The 24,186-nt window shown below is 35.8% G+C and overlaps 1 protein-coding gene across 1 annotated transcript in view; it reads left to right on the top strand.

The window, feature by feature from the left end:
• MYT1 (myelin transcription factor 1) overlaps positions 1-24,186 on the top strand; it is an 81,563-nt gene that overhangs the window by 38,359 nt on the left and 19,018 nt on the right. Inside the window, exons 10-18 of the mRNA XM_053716143.1 lie at positions 862-972; positions 1,252-1,470; positions 4,673-4,817; positions 8,350-8,622; positions 8,889-9,043; positions 12,243-12,305; positions 12,424-12,492; positions 13,145-13,207; positions 15,484-15,567. Of these exons, the coding sequence (XP_053572118.1) occupies positions 862-972; positions 1,252-1,470; positions 4,673-4,817; positions 8,350-8,622; positions 8,889-9,043; positions 12,243-12,305; positions 12,424-12,492; positions 13,145-13,207; positions 15,484-15,567 (1,182 nt within the window). The remainder of the gene's footprint in view (positions 1-861; positions 973-1,251; positions 1,471-4,672; positions 4,818-8,349; positions 8,623-8,888; positions 9,044-12,242; positions 12,306-12,423; positions 12,493-13,144; positions 13,208-15,483; positions 15,568-24,186) is intronic.

Raw genomic sequence — 24,186 nt, 5'->3', positions numbered from 1 at the left:
TAGCTGTTTACATATAACAGAGATTTCACCATTATGAGCTAGATTACAAGCGGGGAGCTATTTTAACGTGCGCCTGTAAATTTACGGGCATACGTTAAATATCCAGCCATTACAAGTGGCTGGTTAATGCTCCCGCAAGCCTGTGGTTTCACTTTGTGCTTAGCGCAATTAACCAGAGGTCAGACCACTGGTTAATAATAAAACATCTGCCCCAATTGCACCCCAAATAAAGAGGACAGTTCTTTAATCTAAAATAAAAAGATGAGCATCTTTATTTTTTTATTTTGTTTAACTGCACAAAACAGTTATGAGTTAATGTAAGGGGATGTGGGGTGTTAGAAAAAAACCGGCATTGAAAGTACTTTTACATTGAGGTGAATGGGGACTGTGTTTTCACTATAAATATATATGTATATGCTTATATACATATATATTTATGTGTTAATATGTGTTTATACACATATAAATATATATGTATATATTCATATACATATATATTATTTCGCGGCCCAACGCTGCACAAATTGCCGCTGTGCTTGGTGCTCTGCCGTGTCTGACGGCATGAGAAAGAGGCTCCTATTGGAGCCTATGGAAGCACATTCTTGTGAGCGCAAGGCTTCCAGGCAATGTGAACGCAAGTTCGTGTTCGCATCGCACCTAACTTATAGTACCAGCACACATTACTGTGCACTGGTAACTAAATATTGCACTCCACTCGTAATCTAGGCCTATGTCAGAGAAAAATTTAATATTAGTGTTTATGTGTCCATAATTATTGGTTTTGTTCCTCCTTGCACCTTTAAACTAGAGGTTTTGGCATCTCTTGATTTTCACAGTCCTGACAACTTTTATTATTTGTAGTTTATCTGGTTGTCCTATCGCTGCGGCTGAGAAATTGGCAAGATCCCATGAAAAACAGCAGCAGCCAGGGGATCTCACCAAAAATAGCTCCAACTCAGACAGAATACTCAGGTGAGCAATGTAAAGAAATAATCTGGGAAGAATAACTAAACAGAAACTGCTGTTGTATATTTAAAAACCGTATGTTAGATTCTTTTTGTTGTTCTACAGATGAAGGGGCAGATCAATAATGTACAAAATGTTTTCATGTAAAAGAGGCTACATTTTCCTCATTTAATCATATTGTTGCATTGTTGACTATTGACATAGTAACGTTTTATTTTTTATTTTAATAACTTCCTAAAGAATGGACCTGTCTTTACTTGACACTCTCTTGTTGCACTGTTATAGGCCCATGTGCTTCGTGAAGCAATTGGAAATACCCCAGTATGGCAGCTATAGGCCCAACATGGTTCCTGCAACCCCCAGGGCTAACCTGGCCAAGGAGCTTGAGAAGTACTCCAAGGTTACTTTTGATTATGCAAGTTTTGATGCTCAGGTTTTTGGCAAACGCTTGCTTGCCCCAAAGATTCAAACAAGCGAAACCTCACCCAAAGCCTTTAAATGTAAGTAGAATAATTATAATTTTTACTTTGAAATATCATTACAGAATATGCTACAACTTTAGAAATAGATGTTTATGAAATTTTAATTTTAAACATTCTTGCGTGCTTTTGTACAATTTCCACTCGTACAATATATGCAAAAGTGGAACATGTTACTGTATTCTATGTATATTTTTGGCAAATTACGTTCAAACTCTGGTTTTCAATTTTTTCAATTAGAAGTTTATAAATTTATATGTTTACCGAACTCTAAGGCACCAGTTGTAGTGGTTCAGATTAGAGTAGTAATTTTTGAAAATTATTGGTTGCTATGTAGCAGCAAAAAGGAGCTGTGTATTTTCTTTTTTCATGGGGCATTTGGGGATCTTGATGAATAATTATAGCTTGATAAAGGACTTTTAAAAGTCCAGGAAAAGTTCCTTGTGGATTTGGGAAACAATGTTTCAGATTATAGAGAGGTAATACATTATGTCCACATTCCAATGCATTACAATTTGTTGTATGAAAACTTTGGGCTTGAGTCTGGTGTTTTTGGCTTTATTTTCTAAGGTGTTACAATCAATTTGAAGCATGGCTAATTAAAGGGACATTAAACCCAATTTTTTTCTTTCATGATTCAGATAGAGAATACTATTGTAAACAACTTTCTAATTTACTTCTGTTATCTAATTTGCTTCATTCTCTTGATATTCCTTCCTGAAAAGCATATCTAGATAGGCTCAGTAGCTTCTGATTGGTGGCTGCACATATTTGCCTCATGTGATTGGCTCAGCCATGTGCATTGCTATTTCTTTAACAAAGGATATCTAAAGAATGAAGCAAATTAGATAATAGAAGTAAATTGGAATGTTATTTAAAACCGTATTCTTTGTCTGAATCATGAAAGAAAATGTTTGGGTTTAATGTCCCTTTAAGCCTTAAAAGAAAATTGTTGCTGTGTGGACAGATTCCAAAATCTTGTATTTAACAATTCGTCAATCATTATTTACACACTGCTTAACAGTCTTTAAAAATACTTCTGCCACATAGTTATAAAGTGAAACCTCCCCAAATAGTGGACAATCCTTCAATAATATCATATAATATTAATTAAAAACTGGCCACTGGATTGTTCCATGGAGAGACTTGTTTCATGCAGCATATACATGGCTTATTACCGTTGTCTCCTATCCACTGCTAGTTGGTCTACACTACTATGTTCCAGTAACGGGTAACCAACATCTTTTTGGGGAATCAGTTAAATACACTGCCTCTTACCTACTCTTGGTACAACCTCCATCTTGCTTTATCACGGAACTGCTGCAACCTTACTGCGTCATGCACACCCTCCATATGAGACTCAGCTCGCAGAGTGTAAAAATGACTGAAAGCACTGCTGCTTAGTGATTCTGGCTATTAATCCCAATATCTACAAGTAGTTTATGACACATTCCTGTGAAGATCTCACATTTAGTTAAAACAACTAGCATCACAAGCAGTATACGCGTTTCGGCTACAGGCTGTATTCATAGCTATCTGCAGAACAAAGCACAAACTAATTATTATGAATTTACAAGCAAAATCTATGCATATGACTATATGTGAGTGCATATATATATAAAAGAGACAAAATACAGGATTAACAATGTATGTAGGTATAAGTATATCTCGCTAGGTTATTTATGTATAATATGTAGTGTGAAACAGGTCAAAAGCACGATAAATACAAAACTCATGTGAAAATGTGTGAAGAAGCGTTTCTGGTAACTTGGAATACCACCACTGAGAGTCCTCAATGCAAATTGGTTTTTCATCATGATAGACCATTCAAAAACTGTACAAAAACTGGTTCTTCTTAAGGACTGGAATGGTCTCAAGGTTGAAAACTCACACTAACATATACCTAAACACACCACTGTGTGAAGTTAAAGGGACACTAAACCTCACAATTTTCTTTCAGGATTCAAGTAGAGAATACAATTTTAAACAACATTCCAATTTACTTGTATTGTCTAATTTGCTTCATTCAGTAGATATCCTTTGTTGAAGAAATAGCAATGCACATGTGTGAGCCAATCACACGAGGCATCTATGTGCAGCAACCAATCAGCAGCTACTGAGTCTATCTAGATATGCTTTTCAGCAAAGGATATAAAGAGAATTAAGCAAATTAGATAATAGAAGTACATTAAAAAGTAGTTTAAAATAGCATGCTCTTTCTAAATCAGGAAAAAAAATTTTTGGGTTCAGTGTCCCTTTAAAAAGAATGTGTCACGAGAAACAATAGAAGGGTTAAATATGGGAAAATGCATACATAGCAGTAAGCAAAACTGACTTTTAATTAGTATTGCTCAATTGCAAAGGTAATTCTTACATTTTCTTTACCTAATGCATATTAAATCCATCTTTAAAATGTTTGCTGAGAAAATATAAAGTTTTAAGTATGCTGTTTGCAGAGCTCAGTAGCCTGGAGTGGGTTTTCTGCTAGTAGATAATCCTCTCTTGCAAGAGCCTTGTGTTATACGGGAGCAGCTGCTCAGTAAAATGCACCCATGCTTAAGGGAGCCCTGGTTAATGCAACATAAAAAGCACTGTTTTTTTATTATTATTACAAAGTTAAACCTGCACACATAATAATATGATGATATTGGCCTGGGGACAAATGTGGAACTGTGCCGCTGCCAGCCTGGGTTAGGCTTGATGGAAAAGTAATTTGTTTCTCAGCAAAAAAAATAAAATAATAATTCTCTTGCTGAATAGGATTGCTTCATTTGCAATATTAGGAAAGAAATTCTCTGTGTAATTGCACTGACAAAATGAATTCTAGCAAAGCAACTCGAATAAACCGTCCTATCATTTTTGTCCTCATCTACCACTAATTTACTGATTGAAAATCCATCCAAGCTGGAAATTTTTATTAAATGCAAAATTTCATGGAGAAAGCAGTGACAAATTGGAGATGACGCTTCCTGCTGTTCTTATTTCCCAAAAGGGTTACTTTAAACTATTGCTTCATAAGGGATCTTGCAATGCAATTTATTATGCACAACTTCCGTGGGTATTAAGTGTCTGAACTGGTGGAAGAGCTGAGTTTTCACCAGATGAATTGTATTGACATAGAATAATTCAGTTTATTTATTGTGTTTTGCATTTCTCTCTGTTCCAGCCAAACCATTTCCAAAGGCCTCTTCCCCCAGTCACAGCCCATCTGGAAGTTATGGTAAAAGCACTTCTTCCTCATCCTCTGGTTTTGACTACACTCATGACGCAGAAGCAGCTCACATGGCTGCAACTGCCATCTTGAATTTGTCAACTCGGTGCTGGGAGATGCCAGAAAACCTCAGCACTAAACAGCAAGATCTCCCTAGCAAAGTGAGTGTATATTCATGTTTTAAAATGACATTTATAAGATGTGACATATTAAAGGCATTGTACGAAAAAACATTCTACCGTGGATGTCAAAGAACAGCATTTATGTGTGTCAAATATATATATATTTTTTTTAAAAATGTAAGGTAACAGCTGTTTAAATGTTAGTTAGCGCTAACATCGTCAGATTGCTTTTTATTTTCTACCAGTCTTCATCTTCTGTTTTTTTTTGTTTAAAAACTAAAATACATTTTTAAATTAAACTTATTAAATTACCTTTAAGAAAATGTTGAAGAGAAATGATCTGTGTACTATATAAATGTATAACAGTTAATATTACCCATTAACTAATGAGAATTAATGACAACAGGCATATGTGCAGCCACCAATTAGCAGCTAGCCCCCAGCTCCTGAGCCTACCTAGGGCTGATTTTCAACAAAGGATACCAACAAAAAATATACCAAATTAGAAAATAGAAGTAAATTGGAAAGTTGTTTAAAATTGTTCGTAAACATGCATTTTCTGTTAGGTTTAGCTTCAATTAAAAAAAAAAAAAGCTTTTAGGTAACATTGTTTAATGCAAAAAATATATTTCCAGTGCTTCATTGCTGCTCTTTTATATACATGGTACACACATTTAATTACTAGTATTTTCTTATAAACAAATATTTGATTATTTTATCTAATAGTGAATATTTTAAAATGTAGACTATTCAATAACAATTTATTACTGCTGCTAATAAGCTTGCTGAGCCATTTCCTTGTCAGTAAACACAGTTTAAGAGTGGTATATCAATCAGCCAATGAGCATGTATGCTGCAGACTGTTTTTTATATAAACCCGTATTTCCCGATAGTTTCATTGTAAATTTAGACAGATGTTACTTTGCTTTTTTATATTGCTGCTCTGTTTTATATGCAGAACAGAAACTGTTTGACTTTCATGACATTTTAATGACTCCATAAATTTTTAAAAAATACATAAATAATGTTCCATAAACCCCTAATGTTTCATCACGCAGTATTAGACACTAAGGGCCAGTGGAGAAATATTAGCGCTTTGGCTAGATCGCTAATAATAAACTTTTTGCATGGATCGGGTTGCGCTGGGATTACGAGTTGAAAGTAAAAAGTTATCGCTCTCGAGCTAACCCGACACGCACAAAAAGCCGAAATTAGAATATCGCTCGTGCAATTACCTATTTGCCCAAAGAAGTCAATTTAGAAAAAAAGGGGGAAAACCCAAAGTTGCGCACAAACCCGATCGCTTATTCGAATGTATGATAACCTGAAATGAAAATATGAATTTATCACATTCCAATGTTCTGCACATAGAAGATTATATTGTATTTATTAAAAAATACATAGTTCTATATATATCTGATGGTATTTTGGTACAATATACTGTATATATATATATATATATATATATATATATATATATATATGTTGCAAATGAATGCACTCACAGGGCTTCTTTGTAGTAAGTCAAAAAACAAAATTTAATGACGTTTCAGGATCCAAACTGACCCCTTCATCAGAATAAATTACAGTGCCACATTTCACTCTTAAATAGTGTTTCACAAACAATCCAAACCACCTGTGTTATTACAAGTAATACCCTTCTGTGTGTCACAGTGGAACGCACTTTTTTTTTTTTGAATGTCAGAAATGTATATTTGTGAATGTTGAGCTGTTATATTGGTTTCACTGGTAAAAATAAATAATTGAAATGGGTATATATTTGTTTTTTGTTAAGTTGCCTAATAATTATGCACAGTAATAGTCACCTGCACACACAGATATCCCCCTAAAATAGCTATAACTAAAAACAAACTAAAAACTACTTCCAAAACTATTCAGCTTTGATATTAATGAGTTTTTTTGGGTTCATTGAGAACATGGTTGTTGTTCAATAATAAAATGAATCCTCAAAAATACAACTTGCCTAATAATTCTGCACTCCCTGTATATATATATATATATATATATATATATATATGTGGATATATACAGATATATATATATATATATAAACATATATATTTATAAATACTTAGAACATATTCTGCTATGTGCAGAACATTGGAAAGTGAAATATTTATATTAAATACATATTTAAACACTTTATGAATATTGCATACATTTTTCATGTTTTCATCTACTTAACTGCAAAAGGCTCTAATGCACACACACATATATATATATATATATATATATATATATATATATACATACATATACATATGTAAATACATATATACACAAATAAATGCATAAATACATCTGTACACACATATATATATATATATATATATATATATAGACATATATAAATACATACATATCCATCTTTAGACATGTATATGTATGTATCTCAATGTTAAAATCCTTTGCCTGCCTTTTTTCTATCACCTAAGACCTCATATCTTTGAGCCTTTATAACTTTTGTGTGCAATATTTGTTTTATAATTAATGTTTATTAGATGGTGTTATTATAAGTGTAAGTGTACTTTGTAATGTATTTTTTTATGTGTTTTGTGACACTTTTTTTTGCAAAACAGTTAACCAGAGCTCTGAGGCCACGCTAACCCAATGAGCATTAAAGGGACAGTCAACACCCATGAAAACTTTATCCTATACCTTAGATCAACAAAAAAAAATGCCTGCACCGCATCCCATCTTCAATAACACTAACGTTAGGTGGCTAATCTTCAATGAACATTTAGTTAACAGCGGCAGATATGGCCGCCAAACTCCTCCCCCTCCTCCTCCGTACCCTTCTTGTTTTAAATAAATACTCGTTCACAGGGACACTGTTTTATTTCTAATGCACATGCGCTATATAATTGCAGTACGCTCGCTATTAGAAATAGAACAGTGTCTACGTGAACGCGGCTAAAGAATCTAGCTGAGGATTTGATTCTTATTGGCTGAAGACTTAGAGAAGAAGCCTCCTATGTAACAGGGGGAGGAGTTTGGCGGCCATATCTGCCGCTGTTAACTAAATGTTCATTGAAGATTAGCCACCTAACGTTAGTGTTATTGAAGATGGGATGCGGTGCAGGCTCATTTTTTTTGTTGATCTAAGGTATGGGATAAAGTTTTCATGGGTGTTGACTGTCCCTTTAACTAGAATTGCGCTCAAGCGATCGGGTTTACTTTCAACTTGTAACCTGCAAGCAAATGATCGTGAAAACCCGATTTTGCTTGTATGCAAACGTTATGCGTCCACTCGTTATCTGGCCCTAAAATAGTTATATTCTGTATACAGAATTCTTGTGCCCCATTCCAGTTATTTAGATCTAAACAAAGGCTAACATAATTCTCCACAAAACTTTTATTTAATAAAAAAACTAAATCAGACTAGGTCATTTGTCTTCTTGAATTATCTTACCGGCTATATGAATGTTGGTAGTTACTTGGCACTTATTTCTCTGCTACAAGCTGGACTTGTCTAATAACTACCTTCTACTCTTGAGTATGAGTTTGAGATTATTAGCTGGTGTTAAAAAGTTCTCTTTATTTCTGGCAGCAATCTATGGACATTGAAGTGGATGAAAATGGAACCCTAGATTTAAGCATGAACAAACACAGGAAACGAGAAAACACATTCCCCAGCAGTAGTAGTTGTAGCAGTAGTCCCAGCATGAAGTCCCCTGACCAGTCTCAACGCCAAAACTGTACCAGTGCCACTAGCAGCACCATGACCTCACCCCAGTCCAGCCAGACATCCAGACAAGATGATTGGGATGGCCCTATTGACTATACCAAGCCAAATCGTCAGCGTGAAGAGGAACCAGAAGAAGTAAGTGGTGGATGTTTACTTTGAGATTAAATGAGTGTCTGTTATTTGTTATCTGTGACCACAGCTCTATCAGCATATGGCTAAAACTCAAATAGGTTAGTCCTACTGCAGAGTGTATCCTGAATATTAAATTAGCTGTACATTTAGCATATCTCTCTTTGGAAGTGTCCCTTCTTACATCTCTGTAAATAATTATCCTTTAAAAGTTCAGAAAATAATCCAGCTAAACACTTCTTATAAATTTCTAACCCTTTTATCTTTTGAAGTCGGAACCAGCAGTAGCATCTTTTGCGTCTTCAGAAGCTGATGACCAGGAGATGCAGGAGGAGAACTTTGAGGACAGAAAATATCCAGGAGATGTCACGCTGTCAAATTTCAAAATGAAATTTCTCTCTAAGGATAGCAAGAAGGAACTTCTAACGTAAGTAAAGAGCCACAATGCCCTGTGAAGTACATGAGTGAAAGAGTGATTGATTCCCTGGGACACAATAACTCTGCACAAGTATCAGGCACTTGTAGCATTACCACAATTCCTACATTTATTATTTAATTTGTTCATAACAATATAAACTAGGTTTCCGTTTTAATAAACTCCTTTTGGGAAGGCAGATGAATAAGTGACTTTACAACACTGTTGTTGACTTAGCATTCTGCAGCTAGAGACGCTTTAGCTTCCTTGCATTTTTCATCTACGAGATTCAGTGACATAATGCTACAAATATCACTTCTCTAAAACTATCATGGTCATTGGAGCACATTTATAGTTGCAGAGATAGATTACTCTAAGCTGGAAAATCGGGCCAGATAACCGAACTGACCCCATTCTCCAGCTAAGGATGGTTTAGCTCTGCAAATGCAATGGAGTATTTGAATAACTTAGTCTGTTTTTCCCCTGCTGTAAGAACATGTGATGGTCCCCATTTTGCCCAGACGTACCCCCTGCATTCAGTCTGGCAGAACACTCTTCTCCCGTTGGACTTACATGAAACCGATATTCTCCTAGATATTTTGCTGCACAACGGGATATTCGGCCAGTACGCGATGGGGGGTGCGCAAGTCCAAAAGGGGGCGATGGAGCAAAAAAGGCAGGAACCATCCTGAATGAGTAAGTTCTGCACCATACATTAATGTAGAAATATAATGCAATTCGCTGGGGGTTATTTATCTTTAGTGCAAGAGAGCCACTGATGATAAAGTCCTGCTACTGCTTGTATGTATTGGACAAACAATGAAATGGTTTATCAAAACACTTAATGCACATTGCTTACACCAGCAATGAAAAAAATCAATCCATTTTGCTATCAGTGGTATTTCTAGCACAAAGTAAATGCCCCCAAAATGTGATGGTTACATGTGCTCCATTATTTTCAGAAGCAGCATCTTAGTCAATGCAAAATAGTAGCATTTCAAAAGTAAATGATGTGTTTGATATCCTTACAGCTAAGGTGAATATCAGGGAGAGGCCCAATGAAAGGACAGATGTATCTGCAGGTTACTTTCATACTACACTGAGTGGTATCCTCAGAACTTAGAGAAAAAAAACGTTCCCACAGCAATCTGTAATACTGAAATTCCAGCATTCTAGTTCTCCTGATTTCTTCCTACTAATACTGACTAAAATAGTTTTAGAACTTAACTATGTGCAGCTTTTCCAGCCTGTTTTTCTGTAGCTGGATATGGCCTGTTGTAATTATGTACTGCCAAAACCATAAACAGATATTGAGAGGATTCCTTCATTTAACCGTTTATCGATAAGTCATTGTTTACTTCTTTTTGTTTTTATAGACAAGAGGAAGACAAAGCATTGTGTACTTTTGTTGAAGCAAATAGACAGTGATCATCAGAAATACGCAACCATATGTCAGAATAGCTAAGCTGTTCTGTTGTGACCAAAAGGGAAGTTTTGTGTATAGGCTGTAAATAAAAATGGTAGCTACCTTTGTTTTATAAACTTGAGAAACCTTAGAATCCTTTGCTTCTAAATATGGTAATCTGAGTTACTCGGATACCACCTGCTTTGCCCTCCTTTCATGAATGGATAGTTCTCAGTTTCCTGCAAAAGTTTCCATGCAAGTAGAATAAGATAAAGGCTGGTGTATAATTGCCTCACTTTGTTTAGAAGGTCTGTATGTCACATATATGACAACACTTTGACTTTTTTTTCAAGTTTAGTTGTTGGTTAACAAGTGTGAGTAATGCACTGTGGTCCTTGTACTTTTACATTTAAAAATACACATGAAATTCATGGCTAGATATTACTAACAGACATTCACAACTTAAACATCAGGGTTAACTACATAAACATATCATGTATTTCTGTCACTGACTTCTGGTTGGTGCTACATACAGGTAGTCCATGATTTGACCTTATTTAGGGAAGTAACTATTTTAATCTAATGAATTTATGGAGTAAATAGGATAGTGTATTCAGCAGAATACAGTGCCTGCTAGATACAAAGTGTTGGCATACATAAATATGAGTGACTCTGAGTCTCCATAACATGAAAATTTGTTAGTGCTGCATTCCATAAATAAAATATAAAAAATATCTGTGGCATTAAATAGGGGCAATCATTGTCTGAATGACTTATTTTCAGTTCACTGAAAATAGCTAAAGTACAGTAATCACATAAATTACAAATCCATAGTCCAAGAAATGCTAAAGTATGAAAATCCCTATTTAACAATCAAGTAAATTGGTCCCTGAGAGATTGTGATAGAAATAACTTTGTTAGCAAGAATCAAACCACATAAACCTGTCCAGTCTTGAAAGAGTGTTAGCATAGAAAAAAAGCATCCAATACTTTCTGAAGCTTCTTTTAAATCTAGGCAACTAAATATAAAGTACCTAAAGCTAAAACAGAACACAAGCTGAAATAACCCAGAGAACCAGCTTAATCTATAGTATGCTGGGTTAACATAAAACGTGGGCCCAAGAATATATATTGAAATTCAATCTTTATTTAAATTTACTAATGGAACATTGACATGAACAAAATAATCATGTTAAACAGATGCACACTGTAGCTTAGTCCTAGAATATAAATGAATAATTGAAAGGTTTTCTTGTTGATTCTCCCTGATCCCTATATTAAAATAAGAGCTGAGAAATGTTACTATTGATGACCACTCTCTTGCATATTAAATAACGTTTTAACAGCCTTCCTGTTATTTGTGCTTACCCCCTGTATTGTATTAATGACTGAGAAAACATTTTATTAATGGTAAAAGTTCTCCAGATAAAAACCATGATTCCAAGAATCCAGTCATCTAATGGTCCTTAATCCTTATAATATCTCAGTAATGCTTAAAGTAAAGTCATACTACCAATTCCACTATCATTTTAATGACTAGAAACATTTATGATTATTTATTACTTTAAAGGTTTGTCCTTTTCTGAGATACCCATTATATGTCACTGATAAGCCATAATGCTTATGGTCCATGCTTGGTTCAGTGTATGTATATACAGTATATATAGACTGCTCTTATATAAATTACTGTAGGTGTTTATACAAAGGATACCCTGCACTTTATAATATAAATCACTGCAAAATCATCCCACCAAATGTATAATTTCCTTCTATATAATTGTAACATTAAGTCTTCTCTTGATACAGTTGTCCAACACCGGGGTGTGACGGAAGTGGACATATTACTGGAAACTATGCCTCTCACCGCAGGTTAGATGCTCACCATTATCCTTCTCCTGCTCTGGCTTGCAAACTTTATTTTATGTTTTGATTCTATCCCACACTCCTCTTTTTTGGCTTATCCAGATTTCTATCTGTTCTCTTTCAGCCTTTCTGGTTGTCCTCTTGCTGACAAGAGTCTCAGAAATCTCATGGCTGCCCACACTGCTGATCTCAAGTATGTCTGCGCTGGACTATTCCTATCCTTTCCCTTGTGCTGCTATGCTGCTTTGCCCTCTCCTCTCGCTTACCAAAATCTGCTAAGACAATTGAGATCAAATCAGTTTTTAAATATCTAATCAAGAGCTTAAAAGGAGGGGGAAAAAATCAAATTCACTTCAAAATTGCCCTGGTCCATCTATCGCTAGAACTCTAAGCAGATTTTGTATAATAGGGTTACGCCTTTTTTACTCTGCATGTTTTGCTTTTATATTTTGCAATGAAAATGGTCTATTTAGCACAAACATATCTTAGACATAAACACTCCTAATTCACACACTACATTGTACATGTACTGTAAATTTGTCAACCTTACAAGGAAATGAGAGAATTGGTTATTTATCACGAACCCTTATAAACATATCTGTTCTCTCTATACAATTGACCAAAACAACAGCTACCTATGTAAACATGATCATGTACTACCATTATTCCACTATTTAAATTACTATACATTTAAAAGGATAAATGTTACATGAAGTATTGTATCAAGCCAATTGTAGGCATCATATATTAAAAATATGCATCATATAAGAAATATACTAGTTAGAATATATTTATAACAAATGTTTAACACAGTTCTAACTTCCTTTTGATTTTGGGTTTTCCAGGTGCCCAACTCCAGGTTGCGATGGCTCAGGACACATTACAGGGAATTATGCATCTCATCGGAGGTGAGCTGCTGTAGGCATAGAGTAATTATATATTTCATGTTTCACAAGCAGGTCTATGCCTAATATTTAGGGCCAGCTCAAGACATTGTGCTGCCTGGGTCCAAGAATGAGCTGACGCTCTCAACTCTCCCTCCACTACAGTCTAAACAAAGCCATAATCAGCAGTCTCCAAGATTACACATGAACATGCAGATACCCACCAGATATATTTTCACTTTATAAATAAAGAATAATAAAATATGAGAATAATGTTTCTTAAAAAACACTATTGGCCTGAATATGCTGTCCATATTTTCCACTCCTGTGAAATGCTGTCTGGGTCCCTTGATCCCACCTGGTCCAATTATAGAGCTGTCCCTACTTTTATTACACGTGTTAGCTTTTGTGTATAAATAAAAATATATATAATAGTGGTTTTGTTACCTAAACAATATATAACATTTTATATTAGGTGTGTTTGCATTCAAAAATGATAAAAGCCTCTCACTTTCATTTAGAAGCAATATAAAAGCTTATTTTTGGACACTTAAAGGGATAGTATAGTCAAAATTAAACTTTCATGATTCAGATAGAGTATTCAATTTTAAGCAACTTTCTAATTTACTCCTATTATCAAATTGTTTTTCGTTCTCTTGGTATCTTTATTTATAGAAAGCTGGAACATAAGCTTAGAAGTCGTCAGTCCATTTTTGGTTCAGACCTGGGTAGCACTTGCTGATTGGTGTCTAAATGTAGCTATCCAATTAGCAAGTGCTACCCAAGTGCTAAACCAAAATTGGGCCGGCTTCAAAGCTTACTTTCCAGCTTTTTTAAATAAAGATACCAAGAAAGTTGCTTAAAATTGCATGCTCTATCTGAAACATGAAGTTTATTTTTGACTAGAATATTCCTTTAAGGAGCATTTGATTGGGTTCCTTATTATCCCAAAGTTCTATAGAAGGGAAGGGATATGGCTCAAATAATATGACAAGCTTTCCATTTGCCTATTACCAGTTAATCTGGCATATTTGAAATGGTGCATACTATCTCCTCGTGATTCAGAAAAATATGGAATTCCACAAACCATACTAAGAAAGCATATTTCAATTAAAGAAATATACTAGAAAATAAAGTTATATTTTTAAGTTAGAAGTTATATAACACAAAAGACTCTTTCTTTAATTTTTACACAGAGTCCCTATATAGCAAAAGTGATTTCAGATAAATTTATAAGGGATCATTATTATGGAAGGTTGATAATATAAACATAGGACTAGGCAATGGTTGTTACAGGAAAAATATATTAATAGATAACAAAATGAGTCGTACTATTCTAATGTACTGTAAAATGATTTACTTGTAGACTGGCTGTTGTTAAAGGGACATGAAACCATTTTTTTTTATTTCATGATTCAGACAGAACATACCATTTTAAACAACTTTCCAATTTACTTCTATTGTCTAATTTGCTTCATTCTCTTGGTATCCTCTGTTGAAGAGCATATCTAGATAGGCTTAGGAGCTTGGAGCTAGCTGTTGATTGGCGGCTGAACTTGTATGCCTATTTTCATTGGCTTACAAATATGTTCAGATAGCTCCCAGGAGTGCATTGCTTCTTCTTCAATAAAAGATACCAAAAAAATTAAAGGTACATGAAACCCACATTTTTTCTTTCATGATTTAGAAAGAGAATGCAATTTTAAACATCTTTCTCATTTACTTCTATTATCTCATTTGTTTTATTCTCTTGATATTCTTTGCTGAATAGCATATCTAGATATGCTCCGTAGCTGCTGATTGGTTGCTTCACATAGAAGCCTCCTGTGATTAGCTCACCCATGTGCATTGTTTTTTCTTCAACTAAGGATATCTAAAAAATGAAGCAAAATAAATAATAGAAGTAAATTGTAATGTTGTTTAAATTTGTATTCTCTATCTGAATTATGAAAGAAAGATTTTGGGTTTAGTGGCCCTTTAAGCAAAATTGATAACAGTAAATTAGAAAGTTGTTTAACAATGTATTGTCTATCTGAATCATTAAAGAAAAATGTTGGGTTTCATGCCCCTTTAAATATAATGTATTAAGTAAAAATCTGGTTATGTCAAGTGCAATCAATAGGGATCTGGTTTGAAGGGTTCTCTAAATCATGGCATTATTTTATTGCCTTAATATCACAGCAGTGTGATTTGTTCATAGGGGGAGTCTGCTATAGCCATTCTCCCACTAGAGATTTGTCAGGGGATGAATCCTAGCAAAGCATGTGACAATAATTACCTTTTTCTCTCTGAATTTATAGCCTGTCAGGCTGTCCCCGTGCCAAGAAAAGCGGAATGAAAGTTACGCCCACTAAAGATGACAAGGATGATCCTGAACTAATGAAGTGAGTGCAACATCTGGGGATGGTTTAGTCACCTGGGTTTGTCATGATGAAATCCAGAACAATTAGAAAAAGATATAACAATAGATCAGGAGGAATAGAACTGTGCTATACTATCCAAAGAATAGGGGATAAAAGAAGGACTGTTGATGCATGGGCCCCAATATGCCTGCCTAAGCTCGCCTACCATCGCCGCCGCTGACCTGAAAACGCTTGCCAAAGTTATCAAAAAAGCTGTCAAAAAGCCGCGCACCAAGTACTGGGCGATGTGATAGTTATCACTCATCCGATCTCGCTGCTCTTCGGCTTTTTCACAGCTTTATTGATAAGCTGTCACTAAGCACCCACACTAAACTACACTGTTCTACCCCCTATACCAGCACCCCCGGAGTCCCCCGCAACTAAATAAAGTTATTAACCCCTAAACCGCCGCTCCTAGACCCCGCCGCTACTATAATAAATGTATTAACCCCTAAACCGCCGCTCCCGGAGCCCACAGCCACTCTAATAAACTGATTAACCCCTAAACCGCCGCTCCCAGACCCGCCGCCACCTACATAATACCTATTAACCCCTATCTTGCCCCCCTATACCGCCGCCACCTATAATAAATTTATTAACCCCTATCCTGCCGATCCCGTACCCCACCGCAACTAAATATATTGTTTAACCCCTAAACTGCCGCTCCTGGACCCCACTGCCACCTATATTAAACTTATTAACCCCTAATCTGCCCCCCCCTACACCGTCGCCACCTATAATAAATTTATTAACCCCTATCCTGCCCCCCCTATACCGCCGCAACCTATAATAAAATTATTAACCCCTAAACCTAAGACTAACCCTAACACAACCCTAACTTAAATATTAATTAAATAAATCTAAATAAATATTACTCTTATTAACTAAATTAATCCTATTTAAAACTAAATACTTACCTATAAAATAAACCCTAATATAGCTACAATATAACTAATAATTATATTGTAGCTATTTTAGGATTTATTTTTATTTTACAGGCAAATTTGAATTTATTTTAACTAGGCACAATAGCTATTAAATAGTTATTAACTATTTAATAGCTACCTAGTTAAAATAAAGACAAATTTACCTGTAAAATAAAAACTAACCTAAGTTACAATTACACCTAACACTTCACTATCATTAAATAAATAATTCCTATTTAAAACTAAATACTTACCTGTAAAATAAACACTAAGATAGCTACAATGTAATTATTAATTACATTGTAGCTATTTTAGGGTTTATATTTATTTTACAGGTAACTTTGTATTTATTTTAAATAGGTAGAATAGTTATTAAATAGTTATTAACTATTTAATAACTACCTAGCTAAAAGAAATACAAAATTACCTGTAAAATAAATCCTAACCTAAGTTACAATTAAACCTAACACTACACTATCATTAAATAAATTAAATTAGTTAACTACAAATACCTACAATTAAATACAATTAAATAAACTAACTAAAGTATATAAAAAAAAAAAACTTAGTTACAAAAAATAAAAAAAATATTACAAGATTTTTAAGCTAATTATACCTAATCTAAGCCCCCTAATAAAATAACAAAGCCCCCCAAAATAAAAAATTCCCTACCCTATACTAAATTCCGAAAGTTAACAGCTCTATTACCTTACCAGCCCTTAAAAGGGCCTTTTGCGGGGCATGCCCCAAAGTATTTAGCTCTTTTGCATGTTAAAAAAAATACAAACTCCCCCCCAACATTAAAACCCACCACCCACATACCCCTATTCTAACCCAAACCCCCCTTAAATAAACCTAACACTACCCCCCTGAAGATCATCCTACCTTTAGCCGTCTTCAGCCAGCCGACCACCGATGGAACAGAAGAGGACATCCGCAGCGGCCGAAGTCATCATCCAAGGGGCGCTGAAGAGGTCATCCATCCGATAGAAGTCTTCATCCAAGGGGCGCTGAAGAGGTCTTCCATCCGATAGAAGTCTTCATCCAGGCGGCGTCTTCAATCTTCATCCATCCGGAGCGGAGCCATCTTCAAAGCAGCCGACGCGGAGCCATTTTCTTCCACCGACGTCTACTCGACAAAAGAATATTCCTTTAAGTGACGTCATCCAAGATAGCGTCCCTCGAATTCCGATTGGCTGATAGGATTCTATCAGCCAATCGGAATTAAGGTAGGAAAAATCTGATTGGCTGATCCAATCAGCCAATCAGATTCAAGTTCAATCCGATTGGCTGATCCAATCAGCCAATCAGATTGAGCTCGCATTCTATTGGCTGTTCCGATCAGTCAATAGAATGCGAGCTCAATCTGATTGGCTGATTGGATCAGCCAATCAGATTTTTCCTACCTTAATTCCGATTGGCTGATAGAATCCTATCAGCCAATCGGAATTCGAGGGACGCCATCTTGGATGACGTCACTTAAAGGAATATTCATTCGGCGAGTAGGCGTCGGTGGAAGAAGATGGCTCCGCGTCGGCTGCTTTGGAGATGGCTCCGCTCCGCATGGATGAAGATTGAAGACGCCGCCTGGATGAAGACTTCTATCGGATGGAAGACCTCTTCAGCGCCCTTGGATGATTACTTCGGCCGCTGCGGATGTCCTCTTCTGTTCCATCGGTGGTCGGCTGGCTGAAGACGGCTAAAGGTAGGATGATCTTCAGGGGGGTAGTGTTAGGTTTATTTAAGGGGGTTTGGGTTAGAGTAGGGGTATGTGAGTGGTGGGTTTTAATGTTGGGTTGGTTGCATTTTTTTTAACATGCAAAAGAGCTGAATACTTTGGGGCATGACCCGCAAAAGGCCCTTTTAAGGGCTGGTAAGGTAATAGAGCTGTTAACTTTCGTAATTTAGTATAGGGTAGGGCATTTTTTTTATTTTGGGGGCTTTGTTATTTTATTAGGGGGCTTAGATTAGGTGTAATTAGCTTAAAAAATTTATTTTTTATTTTTTGTAACTTAGTTTTTTTAATTTTTTTGTACTTTAGTTAGTTTATTTAATTGTATTTAATTGTAGGTATTTGTAGTTAATTAATTTATTTAATGATAGTGTAGTGTTAGGTTTAATTGTAACTTAGGTTAGGATTTATTTTACAGGTAATTTTGTATTTCTTTTAGCTAGATAGTTATTAAATAGTTAATAACTATTTAATAACTATTCTACCTAGTTAAAATAAATACAAAGTTACCTGTAAAATAAATATAAATCCTAAGATAGCTACAATGTAACTATTAGTTATATTGTAGCTATATTAGGGTTTATTTTACAGGTAAGTATTTAGTTTTAAATATGAATTATTTAGTTAATGATAGTGTAGTGTTAGGTGTAATTGTAACTTAGGTTAATTTTTATTTTACAGGTAAATTTGTCTTTATTTTAACTAGGTAGCTATTAAATAGTTAATAACTATTTAATAGCTATTGTGCCTAGTTAAAATAAATTCAATTTTGCCTGTAAAATAAAAATAAATCCTAAAATAGCTACAATATAATTATTAGTAATATTGTAGCTATCTTAGGGTTTATTTTATAGGTAAGTATTTAGTTTTAAATAGGATTAATTTAGTTAATAATAGTAATTTTATTTAGATTTATTAAAATAATATTTAAGTTAGGGGGGTGTTAGGGTTATATTTAGGTTTAGTTTAGGTTTAGTTTAGTTTAATATAGATGGCGGCGGTATAGGGGGGGCAGGATAGGGGTTAATAAATTTATTATAGGTGGCGACGGTGTAGGGGGGGGCAGATTAGGGGTTAATAAGTTTAATATAGGTTGCGGCAGGGTCCGGGAGCGGCGGTTTAGGGGTTAAACAATTTATTTAGTTGCAGTGGGGTACGGGATTGGCAGGATAGGGGTTAATAAATTTATTATAGAGGGGGCAGGATAGGGGTTAATAGGTATTATGTAGGTGGCGGCGGGGTCCATGAGTGGCGGTTTAGGGGTTAATCAGTTTATTAGAGTGGCGGTGGGCTCCGGGAGTGGCGGTTTAGGGGTTACCATGTTTAATGTAGGTGGCAGCGGTGTAGGGGGGCAGATTAGGGGTGTTTAGACTCAGGGTACATGTTAGGGTGTTAGGTGCAGACGTTTCCCATAGGAATCAATGGGATGTCGGGCAGCAGCGAACATGAACTTTCGCTATGGTCAGACTCCCATTGATTCCTATGGGATCCGCCGCCTCCAGGGCAGCGTATTGAAAACCAGGTACACTGGGCCGGAAAAGTGCAGAGCGCACCTGCTAGTCATTTGATAACTAGCAAAAGTAGTCAAATTGTGCCGAACTTGCTTTCGGAACATCTGGAGTGACGTAAGAATCGATCTGTCTCGGACTGAGTCCGGCGGATCGAAGCTTACGTCACTATATTCTACTTTTGCCGGGCATCAGGGCTTGATAACTTAGGCGAATCAGCCTCGCCACAAATATGCTGCGGAATTCCAGCGTATTTGAGGTTGAAGGCTTGATAACTAGAGGCCATTGTTTTTATTTATACAATTGAACCCTAATGCTTAGTCTGGCTTTTGGCCATTTTGACCTGTGTGGAACATCCTCCCTATCTAATATGTAACTGCTCAGTTGTATAAAATATATATGACACCATTTTTTTCATGTAAAATTGGTAGGGGTGGAGAAATAGTAAGTAAGTTTCTCTGTGCCCAGGGTAGTGCAAAACTTAAATATACAACCATGTTTTACCAGAAATAATCCATTTGATATAGTGAATTGGAAATAGTTTAATTTAAGAATGAATCTGCTTATGTTAACATCTACTAACCCATAATTACCTAATTCCAATCCATGGACCTGGGGTGTAATTTCAACCTCCTGGCCTGTATGTGGATGTTAAGACTGGATTTGGGAAGCCTAGTCAAACCAGTGTGATTTTCTAACATATGCCCAAAAGAAGGAAGTTTATTGGCAGTTCTGAAAATACAATGCATTAAACCTAAATTAATTAAACAATCAAGTCAATCAAGTCAATAACTCTATAAATGTGTTACCCAGTGGAAGTGACATTAACAGAGCACAATCACGATACACAATGACCAAACATTTAGAATCTTCTGTGGTTGCCAAGTGCATATTGTTCTAGGTTGTTGGCAAACAGGCTTCTAGCCGTGGTTACCTCAGCAGTTGGGCTGAACTTTCAGGCACTTAAGTGGAATACTAGTGATTCCGTGCCACTATCAGAGTACCCCAAGCTGCTCAGAACACGACTCAGCTCCGTGTCCCCCTGCTGTGAGGAGAGTCATTCACTCCTTTTAGTTTCTTAATCATCCTTCAAGTAAATGACTGCAGATGTGATAGGAAATTACTCCCATCTTTAAAATGATCCATTTTCAAAAGCAAACGAGAGTAAGACTGGCTGAAAGCTAATGTTGAATGCTAACCCTTCATTCCATCTTTCACAAAATAAAAACAATGTAGCAATAGGCTGAAGCATTCAATTGGACATATGTTGAATGCCTGTAATAGCTGTGGTTTAAAGTAAAATTAACATTGTGGATTGTCTCACATTAGTACTATAAAGGTGTAACAGTAAACGCAGGGTTGGTCTCCAAGGGATTCGGTAATTTTCTTAGAATCACACACGCACAGGGCTTTTATGAGTTTTCCACGGTTCCTGCTGGCAAGTATATTAGGATAGAATTTTGCTGTATTTGCAAACAATTAAAACCCAGATCAGCATTTTTTTTTTCTAGATTAACTTTATAAAAACGATGGGGCAGCTTCATTGCTCATGATTTGGAAAACAATTATTTGTAAGGGGGCAAAACACAAAAGATTAATAAGCTCTCATATATTTGAACCAGTGAGTGAGATGACAGCCCATTACTTATGCTTGACGCAGAACTTTCATTTTCCATCATTATTGACGTATTTAGTTGAGTTTTCAGATAACAGGATTTGTAATAAGGTTATTATGCAATGAACCGAACATCTGGAAAGGAACAAACAATATAAAATGCTTTAAAGGGATCAATATTTTAAAACAGAATGCTAAACATACGTACAGTCTGTCCTGTATTGTTTATAGTGGAGGAGCCAAAAAATATAGAAACCAGATAGAATGGAATGCAGTGAAAAAGCACCTTCTAGATAAAACACTCTTTAGAAGGTTATATATATATAGATAGATAGATAGATATAGTAACCTTTTATTCTTCAGTTTTACAAATAATCTGCTGTGGAAAAGCTTGCATATATTGAACATACATTAAAGAGACGCTAAACACAAAATGATAAACCCTTACTAGGATTTTTGGCAGTCTTTTTTGTCAGAATAGTACTAAATTACGCTGTTCCATCTATCTATTAGTGTGAGACTTTTTTAAGTCAGCAAGGCAGGCTGTACAGACAAGCAGATGCTAAATTACCTGGCCGCAAGAGTTAAAGGGACAGTCTACCTAAAAATATTTATTGTTTAAAAAGATAGATAATTCCTTTATTACTCATTCCCCAGTTTTGCATAACTAACACTGTTATATTAATATATGTTTTACATCTGTGATTACCTTGTATCTAAGCTTCTGTAGACTGCCCCCTTATCTCAGTGCTATTTACAAACTTGGGGGTCGATCCGATAAAAATCGTCGCCCGCAAAAGCCGGCGACGCCAATAATTGCGCGGATTTGGTATCCTATATACGGCGTAAGCTAGAAGTTACGCGCGTATATTTCTGCCGTCGCCCGCAGTTTTTTGGGCCATAGGCAGGTATACCAAACCCGCGCAGTTTGGTATCCAATATGCAGCGTAAGGACTTACGTGGCGAAAATGGAGAAAACTTACTCCATTTTCACCTCGCCACAAAAAGCAGCCGTAAGAAGCCTTACGCTGACTATTGGAGCCCCGTAACTTCCTAAACTGGCTGCTAAAATAAACCTAACACCTAACGCATGCGCAATGTCTATCTCCCTGTCAACCGCGATCTGCTAAAATAAACCTAACACCTAACGCATGCGCAATGTCTATCTCCCTGTCAACCGCGATCCCCCCCCCCCCCCGAAATCCCTAATAAAGTTATTACCCCCTAAAACGCCGCTCCCGGACCCCGCCGCCATCTACATAAACTAACCCCCTACTGTGAGCCTCTAAAACCGCCGCCATCTACCTTATCTATCCCCTAATCTGACCCCTTACACCGCCACCACCTATATAAAAATTATTAACCCCTAATGTAAGCCCCTTACACCGCCGCCATCTCTATTAAAATGATTAACCCCTAATTTAATCTACCTACCCCGCCGCCAGCTATATTATCTATATTAACCCTAAGTATATTATAGTTAATATAGGTATTGCATTATATATATTAACTATATTAACCCTAATTATATTAGGGTTAATATAGTTAATATAGTTACTATAGTATTTATATTAACTATATTAACTCTATCTAACCCTAACTAAATTTATATTAAATTAATCTAATTCATTTATAAACTAAAATATTCCTATTTAAATCTAAATACTTACCTATAAAATAAACCCTAAGATAGCTACAATATAATTAATAATTACATTGTAGCTATGTTAGGGTTAATATTTATTTTACAGGTAAATTGTTAATTATTTTAACTAGGTATAATAGATATTAAATAGTTATTAACTATTTAATATCTACCTAGTTAAAATAATTACCCAATTACCTGTAAAATAAATCCTAACCTAAGTTACAAATACACCTACACTATCAATAAATTTAATAAACTACTAACATCTATCTAAAAATACAATTAAATTAACTAAACTAAATTACAAAAAAAAACAAACACTAAATTACAAAAAATAAAAAAAAGATTACAAGATATTTAAGCTAATTACACCTATTCTAAGCCCCCTAATAAAATAATAAACCCCCAAAATAAAAAAAATTCCCTGCCCTATTCTAAATTCAACAAATTTCAAAGCTCTTTACCTTACCAGCCCTTAAAAGGGCCTTTTGTGGGGCATGCCCCAAAGAATTCAGCTCTTTTGCATACAAGAAATACAATACCCCCCCCCCATTACAACCCACCACCCACATACCCCTATTCTAAACCCACCCAAACCCCCCTTAAAAAAGCCTAACACTACCCCCCTGAAGATCTCCCTACCTTGTCTTCACCACACCGGGCCGAACTCCTGATCCGATCCGGGCGATGTCTTCCTCCAAGCGGCAAAGAAGAATTCTTCCTCCGGCGACGTCTTCCTCCAAGCGGCAGCAAAGTCTTCATTCTTCCGGCGGCATCTTCAATCTTCTTTCTTCGCTCCGCCGCCGCGGAGCATCCATCCCGGCCGACTGCTGAACTTGGAATGATGTACCTTTAAATGACGTCATCCAAGATGGCGTCCGCCGAATTCCGATTGGCTGATAGGATTCTATCAGCCAATCGGAATTAAGTTAAAAAAATCTGATTGGCTGATTGAATCAGCCAATCAGATTCAAGTTCAATCCGATTGGCTGATCCAATCAGCCAATCAGATTGAGCTCGCATTCTATTGGCTGTTCCGATCAGCCAATAGAATGCGAGCCCAATCTGATTGGCTGATTGGATCAGCCAATCGGATTGAACTTGAATCTGATTGGCTGATTCAATCAGCCAATCAGATTTTTTTAACTTAATTCCGATTGGCTGATAGAATC

This window comes from Bombina bombina, chromosome 1 (assembly GCF_027579735.1).
Source record: "Bombina bombina isolate aBomBom1 chromosome 1, aBomBom1.pri, whole genome shotgun sequence".
Lineage (NCBI taxonomy): Eukaryota > Metazoa > Chordata > Amphibia > Anura > Bombinatoridae > Bombina > Bombina bombina.
Note: the sequence above shows the minus strand (reverse complement) of the source record. Positions and strands in the feature narration are given on the sequence as shown.